At 39.9% G+C, this 21,361-nt stretch overlaps 1 protein-coding gene across 18 annotated transcripts in view; it reads left to right on the top strand.

Moving 5' to 3' along the window:
- Positions 1-21,361, top strand: part of WDFY3 (WD repeat and FYVE domain containing 3) — a 189,011-nt gene that overhangs the window by 93,962 nt on the left and 73,688 nt on the right. For 16 of the 18 annotated variants that reach the window (XM_083834169.1, XM_083834167.1, XM_083834168.1 and 13 more), the window contains 8 exons: positions 803-1,270; positions 2,729-2,827; positions 9,130-9,323; positions 11,504-11,961; positions 13,606-13,689; positions 16,365-16,542; positions 17,595-17,809; positions 19,387-19,499. In XM_083834169.1, the coding sequence (XP_083690295.1) occupies positions 803-1,270; positions 2,729-2,827; positions 9,130-9,323; positions 11,504-11,961; positions 13,606-13,689; positions 16,365-16,542; positions 17,595-17,809; positions 19,387-19,499 (1,809 nt within the window). The remainder of the gene's footprint in view (positions 1-802; positions 1,271-2,728; positions 2,828-9,129; positions 9,324-11,503; positions 11,962-13,605; positions 13,690-16,364; positions 16,543-17,594; positions 17,810-19,386; positions 19,500-21,361) is intronic. The other 2 variants (XM_083834161.1, XM_083834166.1) reach the window with 1 other exon arrangement.

Genomic DNA, 21,361 nt, shown 5'->3' with positions numbered 1-21,361 from the left:
AGTACTTGACCTTGCCAAAGTTTTCTTATTCCCAGGCCTGATAGCCACGGCCACCCTCACACCGTCACCTGATACCAGTATGATTATTCACATAAAAATTTCTAATCCAGAACTGAGCAAGAGCATGCTCTCTCTTGAAGGAAGGCATCTGCTGGCCTTCCAAAGCCCTGTAAAATTTCTCTGCGAGGAGCTCCCCTCCTTTTTCTCATACAAGATGTCCAGTGAGCCGAAGGAACAGGGTTGCTCAGAGGCTGTGCATGCTGTTTAGCTTTGAACCCAGCTGATAAGACTGTGTTGTTGCTTATTGCTCTGCTTAATGAGGGTCATCAGATGTGTGTTCTTCCAAACTTAGCCTGCCTCCTACTTGTGAAGGGCATAGTGGCCTTCCGTATTATGGAATACAGAATGCTTGACTATTGCTGTAATGCGTTTTCTTACGGACCATGTAGATGATGTGCAGGCTTTAATTTTTCTCTGTGACTGGATCCTGTTGCACATACTAAAAATAGGTCAACTTTGTCATCTATTTGAAAGAACTGATCGTTCATTTAGCTGCATGTGTAAACAGTTTCAGAGATGAAGATGTCATATAAGAAAGAACAGTAGATCATAAGATTTGCAATATAATTGCTTATGCAAATGCTTTTTTAAAGAGTCCATTTTAATTTTAAAAAAGGTAACATTCTTAATCACGCTTATTAGAGCGCATGGATCGTTATTAGTGACTGTGCTCATTGTTTATGACAATTCAGAACTTCCATTTTGATTTTTTCCTCCCATCCCACTTTGTTTCCTAATTCAGGTCACAGCGTGAGGAATATCCAAGCGTTTTCCGTCCTTCAGAATGCGTTTTTGAAAGCAAAAACTAGCTATCTAGCACAAATTATTCTCGATGCCATCACGAATATTTATATGGCTGACAATGCTAATTACTTCATTTTGGAATCACAGCACACATTGTCTCAGTTTGCAGAGAAAATTTCTAAGCTTCCAGAAGTACAGACCAAATACTTCGAGATGCTGGAATTTGTTGTCTTCAGCTTGAACTACATACCCTGTAAAGAACTGATCAGTGTGAGCATCCTTTTAAAATCCAGCACTTCTTATCACTGTAGCATCATAGCCATGAAGACACTCCTGAAATTCACCCGTCACGACTACATCTTTAAAGATGTCTTCAGGGAGGTGGGACTTTTGGAGGTGATGGTAAATCTTCTTCATAAATATGCAGCCCTTCTGAAAGATCCCACTCAGGCTCTGAACGATCAAGGTAGAGTGTGTGCTTCCAATTTTCTACTGCATGTCTCTTGGGGATGGTGGAGGCTAGCGATTAAGAGAAAAAAGCAATAATGTTTGAATGCGTATCATAAGGGCAGAGTTCTACTGGGGACTGCTGTGCCATCTTGAAAACACACTAGGATTCCCTCTTTCTTTATGTCCTGCAAGAAGCTTGAGGCACAATCTTTAATGAAAGATACTGTGCGAATGCAAAATCATTAGAAGTTTATAATTTCCTTCTTAAATTATTTTTTAATGTATTTTTCCTAATATTTATGTTATTTTACATCAAAAGAAAAAATGAAGGAACAATACATAGACTACCTGCTTCGCTCCTGTGCACCAAGTTGTCCCTCTCAAAAAAATGTACTTAGACATTTCAGAAGTGCACCTAAAAGTGCTATCAAGCATGTATCTGTGCTCTTGTTAGGAGTTTGTTTCCAAGTTTAAAAAAATAAATATATAAAACTTCTTTTTATACTTTGGGTCTACATTTTTGTAAGAGCATTACCAAAAAAAAAAAAAAGGCACCAAAACCAGCCACCAACAACAAAAAAACTGGCATTCTCATGTCCAGAATTTGACATCTGAGGTAAGCCACATAGTTGTTTAGTCTGCAAAGCAAGCACTGCCAAGTGCAAGCCGTATGTGCATAGGTATGCTTTTTTTATATTCTTTACTCAAACAGGAATAGAGTTAACATGTATCAGTGACTTTTTTTTAATTGTAGTTGTTGGCTGTTTCACCTGGGTTTATTGTATGAAGCTTTGCTGATGATTTGTGGCTGTTAATTAGAGGTAGAAAGCTGTGCTGCCAGCAGCTATGTTGGAAAACACACAGTTTCTCAAGTGCTTCTCAATAAATGGATCAAGATGTCATCTGGTTAAGGTGCTACCTGGGGTGGACATTGCCTTTGTGTTGTTGCTTGGTGCTTATTAGTCATTTAATTTTTTTTTTTATTTTCTGGACTGTTACAATGTGTTTAAAATGCTGTGCACCAACTTGGTTCATCTGTTATACCTGTCAAATCGTAAGCACATTTGAAGTAATTATGTAGATGTAGTTCTGTGTTGGTGTGTAGAATTTCTCTTTGCATGTACTCAGTACAGAACAAGACAGATCCATTTAGTCTTCAATGATTGTAGCTTGAAGTAACAACAGTTGGGGATATGAAACTACACGTATAGCTGCAGTGTCAGCCACTCAGCTCACACTGCTCAAAAGCTTCTGTTAAAATTATACTTTTTATAAAGGGCATTTTCAAACAATCTGTAATTAAGCTTTCCCATGGATGCACATGTAGACTAAATACAACTTGTTTTGAAATTTGGTTAGTCTGTGTTTTCTTTGGGGAAACAAAGAAAATGAAAGCATTGGTAGAAAAAAATGAAGCAACATCTTAGAAAAGAGTGATTTTTACCATGTCTTTGGCTTATGAAATTATTTTTAGGGGATTCAAGAAACTGTTCATTTGAGGACCAAAAGCAGCAGGCTTTGTTGGTTATGGAGACCCTGACGGTACTATTACAAGGATCAAACACTAATGCAGGTAAGTGGAGATGCTACTGGCAAATCATATATAAAAATGTTACTGAGAACTTTGCGTACAGGCAAAAGAGTCTTCATTTTCTATCTTCAGGCAGTTAATCACACTGAAATATTCTTTTTCTCTTGAAAAGTTCTTTCTGTAAGAAAATCAGTAGCATAAGCTGGAGTGCATAAAATAAAGGAGTTTCAGATGTTTTGTTTTTTTTTAATTAAGGTTCTTGGGAATTCTTTACTTGAACCACACACCCCCTCCCCCCCATTTCTCCCCAAACAATACTATAATAATTTGTGGTAGGGCTTGTAACACAGTTTGTATTTTGAAAAGTTTAAGCACTTAATTAGGCATGTAATTTGCTGTTGACAATGTTATGTGGACTGAAATCAGATTAAAAATGTGTGCCATTGTTAATGGAAGATGGCTTTTCCTTTTTTAGAGGTATATTCGCTCTAAAAGTCAGTATATATAAATAGGGCTCACTTGCAAGCGTCCTTCTCTAAATGAGGTAGATTTATATTAGTTTGTGCCTTATTTCATTATCCAACGCATGGTAACACTGACATAGACAATGTGTCTATCTCATATTAGTACAAGCTGTCTCTTAGAACTTAAAAAAAAAAGTTATATATGTGTATGCATATATATATATAAGTAAAGTGATAGGTGTTCTTAAAACCTTTTACTCTGTTGTATTAGAGGAAGAAGAAAAGGAGAAGGGGTAGGGAAGGGACACCACCCTGAGGAACCAGTTTCTGGCCTTGGAGGCCATGAGACATCCTTCTTTCATCAGTTTATCTTTTTCTCAGTTCTGGCGGCTGTTTCCTACCTCTTGGTTTTGTTTGTTTCCTTACCTCTTGGTTTTGTTTGTTTCCTACCTCTTGGTTTTGTTTGTTTTCATTCAAGTAGGAGAGATGAGAATCCATGACAAGTGTTTAAGAACAAAATCGTGAAAACTGTCCAGCTCAGTTGACAACTGACTGTTTAACGATAGCTCCTGGTCTAATGGCAGAAAGCTTTTAATTTTTTTCTTATTGCTTTTGCTTGGGAGAAATATTTTCTTTAAATACAGGCCCAGTGTTCAATCGCTGCTAGACAAGTAGGACTACTTTGCTGAACAAACTTCTGTAACAAATGAGGTTTTGCTTATTCGTAAAGTTTTCTCCCACAATGTTCTTCCTTATGTAGATGGGTTCATTTATACTTGTGTGTGATTTTTCTGAATAACCACAGCTGTGAAAGCAGTCCAGTTGATCATAATAGAGAACTGATGGGTGAATGAATATTTCTCAAGATAAAGTAATATTTACAATAAGGTATTGCTTTAAAATGGAAAAAAGTAATAGGGAATCAGCAGGGAGTCGGTCCAACCATTTGGTCCATCTTTAAGCCTTAGTTGGTGTATTTCTCATTTTAAGAGATTGTCGCTGCTACCCTGAGCCTTCTGAAAGAGTTTTGTTCTGCCTTTGGCAAGTTATGTGCTTTGTGTCTGCTTTGCTTTGTTTCTTAAATCCAACAAGATGGTCATTGAAAGCATAGTGGCTTGCTAAAAAATAAAAAAAAAAAAAATCCCATTGAGTTGATGGCTTGCTCTTTCTTAACTCAAGGGAGTGTTTGAGCAGGGAGATGTTCTCAAGTGCATCATAGCTTATGTGAAGGGATCGATCTGTACCTGTAATCCACAGTAGACCAGTGAGGGCTTTGCTCCAGATTAAGAAGGAGGTGCTGGAGAAAAGTGTTGTGTTTTAAGAAAAAGCAAGGGAGAATTGGCTTCGTCTCTTCCTCTCCTTTTTTAGGGAAATGTGGAAAGGTACTTGTGTTAATCTGAAGCCCATGGTCTTTTTCCAGCAATGAAACAAGAAAGCAGGTTAAGAGTAAAAATGTGCTCCTGTACAAAATAGCATGCTAAAACATACAATGACTTTACTGAGGAAACCATCCATGATTTGTTTATATCACTTGCTAGCTAATCTAGAGCTCGTATCAGAATATAGCAGCTGTTATTTGTGACCTACAGGAAAAAAAGGTTTTCACGGTTTTTCTCTTCCCACCTTTATTTATAATTTTCCTGTTTTGTGGGAGAGTACATGTGCATTGAAAAGCTCCTTCTTCTAGCTTTTGACCAATGCAATTCCAGCAGATAATGTTTTTTTTTGTTTTATGGGTAAAAATGCTTGCATACCTTAATTCTGTGTCATTATTCAAATCCTTCAGAGGAGTTGAAATCTTGCTAGGGCAGGACAAGAGTGACTGTTATCAGTGCAAGCAAGTGAAAAACATTTCATCTGTCTGCTGCAGTCCAGGAACTGAGTGCCAACATGTCTGATATGGTTAGTGGGAGAGATTCAGAGTAGACCAGTAACTGCATGTTAGTATACTCTGGAGGAGTGAAAATCCTGTCTGGGTATATTTTGAACGAGTTATCCAAGTTTAATAAAATTAGCAATATTGCTTTTGGAAGGGCATGAAGTCATATAGTCTAGCTCAGTGCAGAGGCTGACCATCTGCATGTAGGTCATTCTGAGCAGATCTTTGGAGTAGCTATTGAAAAACCTACCCAGAAGGTTTTTATGCAGTGTTCCTACCTCAATGGTCCTAGTGATTTATCACTTGTCAATGTTCTTCCTCGCAGACAATGCATTCTCTGTTGTAAGTTAAGCTGAAATCTGTCATCTATCCTATTGTTGATGCTCTTGGAGGGCAGCAGCAGATCCCTAATATATTTAAAATGGTCACGTGTAGGTTGGATGATTTATATTCTCTTGCTATGTCTCAGGTGCAATATGCATCCTTCTTAATATCCTGTGGTATTAATTTGCATTTTTCTTCCTGTGCAATATTTAGACTTAATTGTCTTGTCATATATTTGTAATCCTCTGAAACCTCCAGTGTAGTCTAAGCCATTTCACTGCTGCACTTGTTTTCAAGTTCTGCCGAGCTTGTGGTTTGAGATCACTTTCAGAGATGGCTTTGGCATTCCGGCCACTGAGCATTTACGTCTGCAAGCTTGGCTTTGTCCACACACTTGATAAGTATGCTCTTTAATCCGTCAGCAAAGGCATTTTTCACAACACTCAAGATAACCCCCAGTGGCTTGTCCTTTGTCAAATCAGAAAGGCATAGCGGAGAAGCAGACATAACTCTGCGCTGATGTTTCAATTAGTTATGCGTTTAGTCTGTCATGGTTGCATTTAGGCTATTTTGTTGGGTTGTTTGTGAGAATGCTGTGGATAACACTACCAGAAGCATTCCTGAAGCTGAGATACATTGCATAGGCTGCTTCCCTTTTACCCACTGTGCTAGTTATCCTGTCAAGGGGGAGGAAAAAAAACAATACTGTTGATTTAGTTTATAACTTTTCAATGGTGATTGAAGAAACAGGCTAATTAGGCTGAAATAAGAAGGTTCCAGAGAGAAATTAGTATAGATGACAGGTGAATCATGTGAATCCATTATACACTTGCGCATTTATTGCTCAGCTTTGGTTTTCCCATGACAGAAAAGGCAGAATTAGAAAACAATCAGAAAGGAGTGGTGCGAAGGGAAGGTTACGTATGGGAGCTTCCACATAAGGAAAGTTTAAAACAAAACAAAAAAACAGGATTGTTTAATTTCTAAAGGTGAATGAGAGGAGGTGGTGTAAATACGTGATAACATCTTTGAAGGACTGGAACTGCCTTGTAATTCATAAGCGGCAGGTCTGTTTGCTGTTAAGCAGCCGTGCTGACCTCACCTGGGAAGTTGAAAGCAAACATCAGTTCCTCTTTGCTACTTCTCGGTATTGAGTTCAACTCCAAGTATCCACTAGAGAAGTGAAAGGAAGTGCATGAAACACGTCAGAGGTGTGGTATGGCACCACAGATGTTGTTTCTAAGGACCACAGAGTTCAAAAGCCACATTTCAATCAGTAGCTCCAAGTTCAGGAGTATGATAGAGCTGTACAGGAGAAACAGGTAAGAAACCATTTCTCAGAAAAGTTGTGTTTGTTGTTAGTGCAGTATGATGGGGACATGAGCACAGTGGTAATGTATCCAGAGGTCGGCAGAGGTTTTAGGTCAGCACGCATGGTCACACAAACAGGCTTTATTGAGCCTTGTGCTGTTTCATCCCATACTCAAAGCCTCAAAGCTTAGTTTCTGGCTTTAAACTCAGTGTGTCTCTTAAGGTTTCTTGAATATTCAATAACTAATGAGAGAAATTCATATGAGGAATTTAGGTGTCCCCAGACCCAGACAGATTAACAGGGTGGTCAGAAATCCAGACTGAGAGTAGGGGAATTATGAAATGTTACCTCGCTATTTGTGAATCGTAAATAGTCCTGGGTTGGAAGGGACCTCTAGGGGTCGTCAAGTCCAACTCCTGCTGGAGTTATCTTCTGAAGAGACCACAGGAGATGCTGCAGTTGCCCCGTGGAGGGGTGCCACAAACTTCACTGCCTCAGGGTTTGAGGTCTCTACTTCTGCTATGTCCAAGTCGGTGTCTCATCCAAAGAACGTAAGAGAAAGCAGGAGGCAAAAACTTGGAAATGGATTGTGGAAATTGGTATATATACATTAGAGTGAATGTCTTGACTAGCTTGTTAATAGTTCTTGTCATTTAAACTGCCCTTGTAATTTACGGTCACAAAGAAAATGATCTATTTTGATGCCATAATGTAGCATCGATCCATTTGCTTACTCTGTTCTTACCTTATGTAATTACACAGGCCACTACTCTTGCTGTTGATGCTGTGCTAAATACATGTTATATGTTCTGTAAACATTTCCATTTCTTGTTTATTATGTTTTCAGAATGGATTTTCAGTTAATATTGCACGTGTTCTTCTGCATATCCGGTAAACTTGAGAATAATGATTTGTTTAAGCTCTATCGCTCCTGAGATGGATCATGGCAGAAGAAAACTTCTGTACTGTCCTTCAATCCTTGTAGATAGAGTGAATCGGTGCTCAGTCAGTGGTCATAGCTTGGCTGCTCTTTTCCAGAAGCCGTTACATTTTGGCAATGAACCAAATGTAATACAAACACCATCCTTAAGCAAAATAACCAATAGTCTTCCTTAAAGATACAGATTTTGTTGCATTTTTATGTTCTTTCTGTCCGGGAGTCTTCGAACTCTAGCACAAAAAGAATAATGTTTGTTGGAGTAATAGGATTGGTGAGGAGGTTGTTAGAACGGGGACGAGTGGGGACCACGGTGGGCTTGGGATTTGGTTGGGTGCTGAACCCGCTATTCACCCCTTCCATGTTTTGGGCTGAGGCCAACTGTATGAAGTTCAACAAGGCCAAGTGCCGGGTCCTGCACCTGGGGCACAACAACCCCAAGCAGCGCTACAGGCTGGGAGATGAGTGGTTGGAAAGCTGCCTGGCAGAGAAGGACCTGGGAGTACCGGTTGAGAGTCGGCTGAATATGAGCCAGCAGTGTGCTCAGGTGGCCAAGAAGGCCAACAGCATCCTGGCTTGCATAAGAAGCAGCATGGCCAGCAGGGCTAGGGAGGTGATTGTCCCCCTGTACTCGGCTCTGGTGAGGCCACACCTCGAGCACTGTGTTCAGTTTTGGGCCCCTCGCTACAAGAAGGACATGGAGGTGCTCGAGAGAGTCCAGAGAAGGGCAACGAAGCTGGTGAGGGGTCTGGAGAACAAGTCTTACGAGGAGCGGCTGAGGGAGCTGGGCTTGTTCAGCCTGGAGAAGAGGAGGCTCAGGGGCGACCTCATCGCTCTCTACAGGTACCTTAAAGGAGGCTGTAGCAAGGTGGGGGTTGGTCTGTTCTCCCACGTGCCTGGTGACAGGATGAGGGGGAATGGGCTAAAGTTGCACCAGGGGAGGTTTAGGTTGGATATTGGCAAAAACTTCTTTACTGAAAGGGTTGTTAGGCGTTGGAATGGGCTGCCCAGGGAAGTGGTTGAGTCACCATCCCTGGAGGTCTTTAAGAGACGTTTAGATGTTGAACTTAGTGATATGTTTTAGTGGAGGACTTGTTAGTGTTAGGACAGAGGTTGGACTAGGTGATCTTGGAGGTCTCTTCCAACCTAGATAATTCTGTGATTCTGTACCCTTGTTTTCAGCACCTTTAGTGAAAAATACTGCAAGAAGAGTATCATTGCAGTTCTGTTTTGTTTAGCCTGAGAGGCAAACAGCAGTAAAAGTTGTTAAACGTCTGTATGACTAAAACCCTGTCAATCAATCTAAGAAGTAAAACTAAATGCCTTTCATGTTTTCTTTGTTGTTATTTGTTACTGACTGTATTTTTTGTTGTTGTTACTTGTGCTCCTATCCTTTGCCACTCCCATCCTCACCCCCAATCTGCATAGGTATTTTCAGGGAGTTTGGTGGTGCGAGATGTGTGCACAACATTGTGAAGTATCCCCAATGCCGACAGCACGCACTGATGATCATTCAGCAGTTGGTGTTATCGCCTAGTGGAGAAGATGATATGGGCACTTTGTTGGGACTGATGCACTCTGCTCCACCTACGGAACTGCAGCTGAAAACAGACATCTTAAGGGTAAATGAAGTATTGCTTAGGACTTTTACTCCTAAGCCACTAATTCACTTCTTTTTAAAAAGAATACACTGAGAAGGGATTTAATTGGACGGATGGATGGTTGAATGGATGGTATTGAGCTACTGAAGTTATGGGGTTGAAATTAGTACATTTGATGCATTTTTTTGGTTTCCATCCATCCATTGCAGTTTTCAGAATCACAGAGATTAAAGATAGTGAATGAATTTATGATTTTAGTACTAATCACTTGTAATCAGCCTTAGGAAATGGGGTTCTCCGGTTATGATGATCTTCCCTGGCAGGGTATTATTCAGTTAAATACATAGAGAATACATGGGGAAAAAAGCAAGCATGTAATACACAAGTGTTTTTTCAGCACTAGCTTGTGTTTTCTTGAGGCAGACCTGCTTTTTTATACCACAGTGCTTTAGTTCTAAATGTTTAATGAGTCAATATAAATGTTAATCATAGTAACCGCAGCAGAAGATAATTCTATATGGGGGAACGGGGGACAAAAACAAAACTAGCAAAACACTTGCTTTTAAGCAAAACAGTGGAAACATTGGAAAGGAAGACTGGGAGTGGAGGAAGGGAAGACTGTTCTTTCTTACGCTTTATTTTTTTGGTTGCTAATGTAGACCCACAATTTCTTCTCAAAATAACTAATGCTATTTTTAAAATTAACATGATATTATGGTATGAGGGTAGAAAAACTATGGCAAGTAGTAATAGGTAAATGAGTTTTACTGGAGAGAACTCACACATTTAGGTTCATCTCTGTTATAAGGAGCTGCAATATTTCTCTAGCTGGTGAGCAGCCTAATGTTATTCTAAAAGAGAAAAAGGAAAGGTAATAAACCGAGTCATTTTACATGTTTTGTATATCAGTGTCTTCACTAACTTTTAAGTGTGTCTCATTCATGATACTTAAGGGCAGAGAAAAATTACTGCAGTTCCCAGTGGATTTAAGGTAGTATGTCAAGGTTCCTGACTCTTTGTCTGACCTGTTGTTGTTTTTGCCTGCCGTCTGTCCTGTGTTCAGAAGCTTTGGTGATGGAACTGACAGCTCAGAAGGGTGCAGTGATATGTCCCTAACTATTATCCAGGTTTGGCAGGGAAAATGAGATAATGCCCTCAAAGGAGTGAAAAACAGTCTGTTTCACTACTCCTCAGAACAGCCAGATTCTGAAGAAATACACACTGGGTCGTGGAAGACTTATTTTATTTTTTTTCTAGCCTAGTTTCTTGTACCAGTGATGGTTTTCTACTGTCTGTGATCATTTATAGAAAGGATTTTTTTTGGTATTCATTATTCACGTGTGGGTCGAACTTTCCATGACAACTGGCTTGTTTCGGTTGGGCGGGATTTGTACCTGCCTCCATTCACCCTGGTTTCACAGAGATATTTATATTATTCTGTGATACTTTTATTATTATTATTCTACATTCACTCATACTGTGGCCTTGTGTTCATTCAGCCAGTAACATTTTCTACATATTTGTTTCCCTCTCAGGTTATTTTTGATTGACTGCTCTTTTAAAGCTATGTTTCATTCAACTCAAAGATTTATGGGTTTCATTGTAGAGAAAGGCTAAAACTAAGAATTTTTGTGCTTTTTTTTTTTGCTAAATCTTTGCTGTTGTGTTATGTTTGACTGCCTGTAGTACCTAGTCCAGGTGCTTATACTTTATATATTTTTACAACCTATGTTAGTGTTCTCCAAGGTTTTAAGTGGTTTGATTTCTCGTAGCTACAGGCAGTAGTTTTCCCGCTCTTGTTTCAAATTGTTTGTGAAGTATAATGGCGGAGCAGATGCCTCTCTAACAGCTGTATTCTCTTAGTGGTAAGGCAGAGAATTACTTGGCGATTTTGGGTCCATTATAGGTGTAGTCAAGCCTTTTTTGTTGGCCGGATCATTTACATCCTTAGTATCTAATTTCTAAATTAGGGCTAGTGCTTTGCTTCTTCCTCCAATCTCTGTCTTTTTGTTTTGTAACCTCTTGATGACATGGACTCTTACAAAGATCTCTGGAGACTTGATGCATTACCAAATTCTGACAAATACTAACAATTTTGCTTGTATCTCAAAATAAAACATTCCTGTCTTTTTTTCAAGCTATTAGTAATGCTGCAGGTTTTTTTTTTTCTTCTTTGTTTTGATGGTTTGTTTTGTCCATAGGCCCTACTCTCCGTGCTAAGAGAGAGCCACCGCACAAGAACTGTTTTTAGAAAAGTTGGTGGATTTGTGTATGTCACGTCTCTGCTTGTTGCTATGGAAAAATCTTTGTGCTCACCGCCGAAGAATGGCTGGGAGAAAGTAAACCAGAATCAAGTGTTTGAACTGCTCCACACTGTGTTCTGCACATTGACTGCAGCAATGCGCTATGAGCCAGCCAACTCTCATTTCTTCAAAACAGAGATCCAGTATGAAAAACTGGCAGATGCTGTTCGCTTGCTTGGCTGCTTCTCAGACTCAAGAAAAATAAGTCCATTGAATGTCTTTCCTTCAAATACACAACTATTTCAAAGACTATTGGAGGATGACCTAATATCCCTGGATTCTGTCTCACCTATGTTAAGACACTGCAGCAAACTTTTTATTTACCTCTACAAGGTAGCAACAGATTCTTTTGACAGGTATGACCTTTGCTGTTTTTTCCCTGGTATTCCCCTAAATAGTTTCCTTCAAATGTCTTCGTTGCAAGCTTTTATATACCCGTCTTAATCTATTTCTTTGTTCCTTTACTCCAGTGAGAGGAATAAGTGTCTGCATCTGACCAAATATTGACTTAGCTTGCTGGTGTTCTCAAGGGTATGCAATATTCCCTCTGATGTTGAATGTTTCTGTTATGGTAGCAATTAAAATATAGATGTCAGTTTGTGATTATATTTGCTGAGTTTAAGCAGCCTGTTGGTTGATAGGCAGACTACTTGGTTGCTTTGTCATATAGAATGACTGGAACTTTATGCATTTATTAAGTCAAATGAAAAATAGGTTGTTGAACATGACACCTTAACTTATTGTTTGCTTTGATATATGGGACTGGAAAATAAGTCACTGGATAATATGATGAATTTACTTTGTTTTAGATGGATAGGTATGTTCTACAAAGCTCTACCTAGCCTGAAATTGTTTTAAAAATGTAATGGGAGACAGTCCTAGAGTTAAGCAGGTAGAATTTAGTGACACCTGACATAAGGAATGAAAAGTAATGCATGTCTTTTAGGTTGATTCAAAAATTACAACAAAGTGTATTGAAGCATGTGTTTAAGATTTGCTTGTCTGAAGGTAATTCTCACTTAAGATACAAGGTACTAAGAAGTAAAATACAGACATAGGCTTTATACGTGGGGCCTTGTAGGTTCTGCACCCCAGCTAATTAATGAACATAACTATTTTCTCGAAGATGTGCCATTGCATTTAGAATCAAACCAAAAGGATCTGATTTTCCAAGCATGGCAGGTGTGAATGTGTATGGTGAAATTCTAGTAGATCTGCAGGTTGGTCAGGCTTTCTTCAGGTAGGTGACTAGTAACATACCAAAATCATGGTTTTGTTTATGAAAAATTTGTTTCCAAAGTATCAAATCATCTTTTGTAGTTTAAAAAACACAAACAAAACAGTGACAAAAACAAAACAAAGAAACCACCAACCAAATAAATAAATGAATTTCTTATTCTCATTTTGAAAGATCATTAAAACATTCAGTTTGAGGGAAGAAAATGTGTATTAAGAATGTGTTGCACATGCTTTAGTAAATTGTAATACTGGCTAACAGTAGAGTATGAGGATTCAATGGGGTAAGTAAATCCCATAGTGCTTGGGCATAAGCTACATCATTAATTTCCTTTTTTACTTTTGCTGTCATCTTCAGTGACTGCTTTTTCCCTTCTTCAATTTTCTGATGCTCAGTTCTTGTGAAGTTCTTGTTGATCTTATCTCTTAACCACATTGATCATACTTGCTCAGGCTTTACTTTTCCTTCATTTCTGCTGTCTGATGTAAAAATGTTCTGTTCTGCTAGCGTGATCGTGTTGATAAACTCTGCGAATACTGACCAAGTGCTGCAGGGTCATGCCATGCAGCAAGGATATGCTTTGCATGTCCGCGTGTTCACCTGGTGCATGTCGCTCAGTAGTGTCCTCTGTCATCCGTATTGTTTCTGAAGAACAGATCCTAGAAAAGACTTCATTGGTGATGGTTGTGGAAAGCTAACAAGCTTTTGGCCTCTGGTTTCTTCTCTAACCTCTCTGTCCTACCCCTGTCCATTTTGTCTGTAGTCGTGCAGAACAGATCCCTCCTTGCCTGACAAATGAGACTTCTCTCCCCTCTCCCTGGGGTACGCCAGCTTTGTCCAGGAAAAGGTACCGAACCTTTTAAGATCAGTTGATCTCAGTTCTGGTTTCTCACTGTTGTTTCTTCATTTTCGTTTTTCCCTGAAGTGGCTATTATTTATGAGGTATGTGTTTTCGCTTTTATATTTACTGGGTAAAATAAACATAAAGGTATGTTTCATAGCAAATTGTAGGTAGTGATGCCAATACATGACATCCAAGTATCTCCATACACTTGAATCGCTTGGAGTTAAGCTCCTGTTTGAAAACGAACAAGGTCTGCATAAGAAGTGGTCTAAGGGAGGTATGAATGACGCTATCAGGAGCAGCTCGAAGACGTTCAGACAAGGCTAGTCGATCAAGTAATAGAGCGGGATTTCTTTTCCCCTAACTAATTTTTTTCAGGAAGAGGTACTTTCAGTCAGAAGGTTGATGGCTTGTTAGGGTGGTCATTCATAACAGTCAGATGGGCTTTTTACCTTGTCTAGTGCTTCCTTTCCCTCCCTAGAGGGGTGATATGAGTAATGTATAAGCATGGGTAAATGAATTTTTTGCAGTTGGTGCTGACACATTGGTGGATAACATTTGATCAACAGGTTGGCAGAATTTTGAGAGTTTTTTTCTCTGCCTAGGGAAATGCTTTTGAATTGTTTTCCCTGTTTTTATGCAAGTACTTCTTATATGGAAAACTACATAGGGAAGTTAGTGTATTTTAAAATGCCGTGCAAAACATGCACTTAATAATGTTTGCTTTTAGGTTATACCTTTTGGCTATATTGCGCCCAGAAAAACAAATTGTCTGGTTGTGATGGGTATCCCCTTTCCAATTCATTGTATGCAGTGTTGAAAGGCAGGCAGTTTGAGGTGAGGACCATCTGCTTTTTTGTGAATCATAGTGAGTATCGACTTGGAGTTTTATTCGATCTCCCTGTACTGCTGTATTATAGTTTCCAAGTGTATTTAATGAGGTTGATGTGATAGTGATGGTTAGGACATGTACAAGTAAAATTTATGCTTAAAAGTAGATGGAAGTTTGTTCTTACAGAGCATCTTGGAGTGGGATTTCGTTAGACTGAAGAGCTTTGCTAAATACAAGCAGGTTTTTGAATTGTATCCTGTGAATTGTGTGTTGAGGCTCTCAAGGTGATGTTGTAAAGAGGCAACAGTTTTCTTGTTCAGATGTGAGTGGGAAGATTTTTTGCTCAAATACTGCTGCTAGGATGCATGAAGAAAATGGCCCATATTTCCATCTCGGCATTAAGAAAGTGAAAAGGGTTAAGATGCTTTCTGTGAGTGATAGTAGTGACAAGTTGTTCTGCTCTTCTTAATCACATTTAAGTTTCAAAGGGAAAACCAAGACTACTGCTACCTACCTGGTATTTCAAGCACTAAGTCTGCTAGAGAAGTTTGAAATATCAGTGGAAGAGAGTTTGTGGAAATACTTGGGAAAATTGATTTGGACAGATATATTTTTTTTTTCTTAAACCTGTTATACTATTCCGTGTGCGATGCAAGTGTTAGCTAAAGGAGTTAAGCATCAGAAATTTCATCTTGAAAAATGCGCTTTGTAACAAGTGCTCTTGGGTTGTTCCAGATGGCAAATTTCTGTAGAGCTGTCAATAATCTTTATGACGGAGATGCTTTTGTTGAAACTCTCTTCATCCAGCCCATTTTCTGGACAGTAGAGGAAGATTGTGCTGTGTTAACTAACATCCCATCTTAAGCTAAGCTAACCAGTGCTTCTGGCTTTAAATCCACATGGTATTGCTGTTTCTTGTTGGTTTGTGTGGTCAAGAAGCAGCCATCAAAATGTTTAGGACAGAACTGTACTCGCAGCTGTCCCCACACCCATTGTGTCCTGTTTTTGTCAGGGGAAAAAAAAAAAGAAAAGGGTTTCCTGTTGGGAAGTGCCTGATGGCTGGGCACAGTCTGAGTGTTGTTTCTGCTGAAGTTACGTCTCCGTCACTGAGAGCAGGAGGGACAAAATGGTTCTCTTGGCTGATGTGATAGACAGGAGACCCTTTTTTAGCTGGATTCACTTTCTGAAAACATGGCAAGCAGTACTTGATTCTCAATTAAACTGTTGCATAAGATGTATGTTTTCCTTCTTAGAAATAAGTATATATGATAAATACTTGGTCTATATATACAATAAAGATTGATATAAAATGAGATTGTTATAACAGTTGTTGGAAGGCTAAAAACACATGGGCTGCTGGCAGGATTGTGCACCAAGACAAACTTGGTTCCTGTAGGTTAGTTTGAGGCTGCATACAATTGTTTGCTGGTGTCTTTTATAAGTATTTGTTAAAGAAAACGGGGATTACTGTGTTGCAAGCTGAATCCCTTCCAGAGAACAGGAAGGGTGGTAGCTTCTGCGTGCTGCCACTGCAACTAGGATGGAAACAAGGAAGAGATTAGGCAACTTTTATGTTCTTTAGGCTGCATAGCACCTAGGGAACAGATGACTCTGGAGGGCACTTGATCACAGTAAATTGAGAGTCCTCCGGCTTGTCTTTGGGGAAACACATCCGATGGGTTTGAGAAGAAGAAAGTGCTTGGGATGTTGACCTGAGGGAAGGGGAAGGAGAGGAATAATGTCTGCGTACCAGTCTAACTTCACAGCAGCTGTTGAAGAATAAAATAAAATGCAAAGCTCGTAATACATGGGGGTTGTAATGGTGATTTGTTTTTCTGTCCTGCAGGCACGCGTATCATTCTGTTTCAACGCCTCCTGTTTGCCCTCAGAAAAACATACCTGATGTGAAACTCCAGACAGGTTCCACGTCTGTGCAAAGCTCTGACGTAGTTGTTATCCACCCTGGTGCTATGCTTGCAATGCTGGATCTCCTGGCCTCTGTTGGATCAACTACACACCCAGAGGTAGGGAAAAAATCTGCTGTCTTCAGCTTTGAGAGCGACTAGGTTAAAGGATGGCTACAGAAAGTAGAAAAGAGGTGGTGTAAACTTAATTCATGCCAAGAAGCTAATACGTTTCACAGAATTATCAGTTATGTAGTTGATTATATAGGAAGAGGTCTGATACAAATCATTTTCTTGTGTTAGCTTGGATTCGCTTATTTCTTTCAAATGCCTGGCAAAGATGTATAAGTTCAAAAATATTGTCTGAAATGGCTGTCAGATATGCTTCCAAGCGTTGTGATGAGTTCTTGTTCGGCCTAATGTGTAGTACACGGAGGACATGGGGTTGGACATTATAGCTCGGTACATACGATCTGTTTGAAATAGCTGGAATAAGTTCTGTCTCTGAATGGTACTACCTGCTTTGTACAATTCCCAATCCCAAACCCCTACTGGTGGTTTGTATGTGAGGGATTTGTTGCAAGTTTTTAGCAGAAAACTTACTTTAATGTTTTATATTTGAGATGACTTCCCTGAAGAACACTTTAAAAAAAAAAAAAAAAAAAAAAACTTCGAAAAGTTTACAAGAATTTGCAAGGCCTTTTATGTTGTCCTCTACTGGTGATGAGCATGGAGATTTTGTGTATTCAGGGTTTTAATTTGGCTGTTATGTTGCGTGTACCTTGTTTTTTAGAGATGATAATGCTGAGAGGTTAGTAGAAATAGCTTCTCTGTTAGAAAAATAATTGAGTGCGCTTTAAGCAGAGTTTCTAAACTGACTCTCTTCTCTTGGGGAAAGTAGAGGTTAGAGTAACCATCAGTAGCCTTTTTTTTTTTTCTTCACAAGGTCCGTGGTGGTCCTTCATATCACTGATTTTTTTTCTCTTCAAAAAAAGAAAGTGATGGAAGGGTTCATCGCTCCTGCAAGATGCACGTGCATCTAAGGACAGGATGTTTTGTGTATCAATTGCTTAAGGGTAGTTTTCCTTTAATTATGATGCATAAGGGCTTCCTTCTATTTGTCTTTTCTTTTTGTGTCCTCTCAACTTGCTATGCTTTTTCCTTTTTTTCAGCATGCGCTGGACCTCCAGCTAGCAGTGGCCAATATCCTGCAATCTCTCGTGCATACAGAGCGAAACCAGCAAGTCATGTGCGAAGCCGGACTCCATGCACGACTTCTACAAAGATGCAGCGCCGCTCTGGCTGATGAGGACCATTTGCTGCATCCCCCGCTTCAGAGGATGTTTGAAAGACTGTCTTCCCAGGCCCTGCAGCCGATGGTGCTGAGGTCAGAAAGATGCCATTGAAGTCCCGCAGAGCTGAGCCCTTGTGCCTGCATTGTGGCTGGCTGGCTGTAAATAGCTTGGATTGTTAGAGAGCATAAACAGCCTTGTGTGGTAGTGATGGCACAGAATCCTGTTTTATATTTCCTTAAATACACTGTCTCGCTTCTGTTAATTGCCATGTAACCCTGGAGATGTGGGGCACCAGGGGAAGGGGGAGTGTAGTGGTGGGGAAATATGTTTATTTTTTTCCACAGAGGTTGCACTGAACTTCTGTAATTCTTTCCTTCCTGCAAATAACGAGTAGCTATCCAAAATGCAGTTCCTGGCCAGGTTGTTAGGAGGAGGAAACACGATGAATGTAAAACAACACTGCCATAGAAGGGAATTGATTCCTAGATTCTGTGCAGTGTTAAATATCTCAGATAACAAAAGTTCCAGGCTGGGTGTTTGATTTGGCCCTTTACTTTGTGTGAAGGGAACGTAGGATTGCTATAGAAGAAATGTCTGGAAAAATCAAGCCTTTGTAGCAAGAGTTGGGCTTTTTGCCCTCCTCTTCAACTTTGGTAGCGCCGTCTGGCCTTACTTGGGACAAACTCTGTTGTGAAGTAACATTTTCCGAGAACAGACAAAGGATAAGTAAAAGAAGTGGCTTTAGGTTAATAATTTGCATAAATTGTAATGACGCGTAGTGATGCATACCTTTGAAAAGTTCATCTTTTAAAAAATTTATAAACATTTTAAAAACATCTTGGATGTTTTTACATCTGTGCTGCTTCTAGAGAAGCACATTTGAAAAGTTTGTCGTGAGCATATTTGGAACGCTTTGATAAGTACACATGCAGCATTATGATACTTTGAATTGCTTGCTGGATCTCAACTGGCATAAGGAAGGATTTAATTTTATAATCTCCTGGGGGCTGCTAAGTGGCTGACTTATAGCCAGAACAACTTGTCTGTTCCCTTTAGTGGCATCTCGTGGCACTGGAAATCATTCTGCAGTGAGCATGCGTGTTGTTAGTCTCATCGCAGGGACTTCATCTTCCCCAAACCATAGATATGGGTAATACAGATAACTGTAGACACAGACATTAGAGACATACATAAACGCAGATGTTGGTAGCTGTGAAACTATCCTCTACCTAAAACAGGACAGATCGGTTAACCAATGCACAGGTCTCTTTCTCACGTCAGCCTGTGGCCTGTCCTTATAGGTGAGCTCAGCTTGCTGGGTGTGCAACAGGGAGCATCCTGATGCTCACCCCTAGGAATGCGGTAGCCTTATTGCCAAGAAATTGGGTGCTTTGTTCAACTATTGAAATAATGGCAATGAAATAATCATTGAAATAAGGGCAACTTATTATTAAGGGCAACTAGTATGTCTTCAAAATATGAATTGTTCCAAATGGATCAAGTGTGTTTCTTGGAATTTTCATTACTTTATTCAGCTTCTTGATTAAAAATCTATTTAATACAAGTAATTGTCATCTTCTTGTTTGAGTGGCATTTTATTTGGTTTGGTGCCATTCTGCGTTAAAATCTTTACAATACAATTTGTAATTTTTTTAATCCTCTTTCCTAGGGAATTTTTATGCTTGGGAAATCCTTTAAATTGCGGCGCTTGGGACAAAAAGCTGTTGAAGCAGTACCGAGTGCACAAACCAAGCTCACTGAGTTTTGAACCGGAAATGAGAAGTAAGTGCTGAAGTACTAGAAATTTGTGTAATCATCAATCATATCCCTCAATTGCATACTTATATAAAAAAAGAAAAAGAAGAAAAAAAGCATAGATAAACATGCAGAAGGACCTCACTTTGTCCCAGCCTTGTGTGAATGTGAAATCAACAGGACAGTTAGATTAGAATTAAACATGGAGGGACCATGGTAATTTATTTCATACACATCCAGTGAGGTAATGATAATTTCTGATTTTACGAATGTTAACTGTTAAATATGAAGCACTTGTTTACTGGGAAGGTGATGGAGTTCTGGTACAAGCTGTTAGGTTGCCCAGAGAGGTTGTGGAGTTCCCCTCCTTCCAGATACTCAAAAGCTGCCTGGATGTGCTCCTGGGCTAAGTACGCGAGGTGGCCCTGCTTGAGCAGATTCTGTGATTCCATGATAGTAGATTGCTTTTAGGTCTTTAGTAAATGCTGAGATCGTAGTTATTTAACAGTAAAACGAAAAAATATTCTCAGATGCTTTTATGTGCCCATCATTTCATGACATCTGTGTAGACTCTCTCACAGGTACAGCAAAGTGGCAGATAAAGTAACTGAAACTGCTACATGCAAGCGCAACTGTGGTGATTTTAGCTAGGCTCTAGAACTTGGGTCATCATTAGCGTCACTAGTAATGAGAAAGAAATAGAGAGAGTTTAAAACTAACCCAACAAAAAAAACATGGCAGAATCTCAATTTCATAATTATTTCTCAAAAAGAGGTAGAAGTTGGATTGGAGGCATCCACTCTGAATTATTTAAAATTCAGCAATTTCCTTTTTTAACCGTTCAATATTTTTTCATAACAGATATTTACGTTTTCCCTCATTGCTCGTTTTCAATATGCTTACTTTCCTAACGTATTAAAATTTAGATCTTTAATATTATGTGGTAACCATGTTACATTTTAAGTGAGTGGTAAAGTTAAGGTTTTAATGAAAAAGAACAGTCACACCATCCTTGGGGAAAAAAAAAAAAAGAATTAAAAAAATCAGCTTTGGTTTTAGTCACGTTTAGTCATGGGTGCTTAATGCCTTCTTTGTGGTGCTTAATGCCTTCTTTGCCTCAGTCTTTAGCAGCAAGACCAGTTGTTCTCTAGATACCCAGCCCCCTGAGCTGGTGGAAGGGGATGGGGAGCAGAATGTGGCCCTCATAATCCACGAGGAAATGCTTGGCGACCTGCTACAGCACTTGGATGTATGCAAGTCGATGGGGCCCGATGGGATCCACCCGAGGGTACTGCGAGAACTGGCAGAAGAGCTGGCCAAGCCGCTTTCCATCATTTATCAGCAGTCCTGGCTATCAGGGGAGGTCCCAGTCGACTGGTGGCTAGCAAATGTGACGCCCATCTACAAGAAGGGTCGGAGGGTGGACCCAGGAAACTATAGTCCTGTCAGTCTGACTTCGGTGCCAGGGAAGCTCATGGAGCAGATTATCTTGAGTGTCATCACGCGGCACTTGCAGGGCAACCAGGCGATCAGGCCCAGTCAGCATGGGCTTATGAAAGGCAGGTCCTGCTTGACGAACCTGATCCCCTTCTATGACAAAGTGATGCGCTTAGGGGACGAGGGAGAGGCTGTGGATGTGGTCTACCTTGACTTCAGTAAGGCTTTTGACACCGTTTCCCACAACGTTCTCCTCGAGAAACTGGCTGCTCGTGGCTTGGACTGGCATACGCTTCGTTGGGTTAAAAACTGGCTGGATGGCCGGGCCCAAAGAGTTGTGGTGAATGGAGTCAAATCCAGTTGGAGGCCGGTCACTAGTGGAGTCCCCCAGGGCTCAGTACTGGGGCCAGTCCTCTTCAATATCTTTATCGATGATCTGGATGAGGGGATCG

The sequence above is a fragment of the Anser anser genome (assembly GCF_964211835.1).
Source record: "Anser anser genome assembly, chromosome: 4".
Taxonomy (NCBI): domain Eukaryota; kingdom Metazoa; phylum Chordata; class Aves; order Anseriformes; family Anatidae; genus Anser; species Anser anser.
The sequence above is the reverse complement of the archived record's forward strand: the minus strand, read 5'-3'. Positions and strand labels throughout refer to the sequence as shown.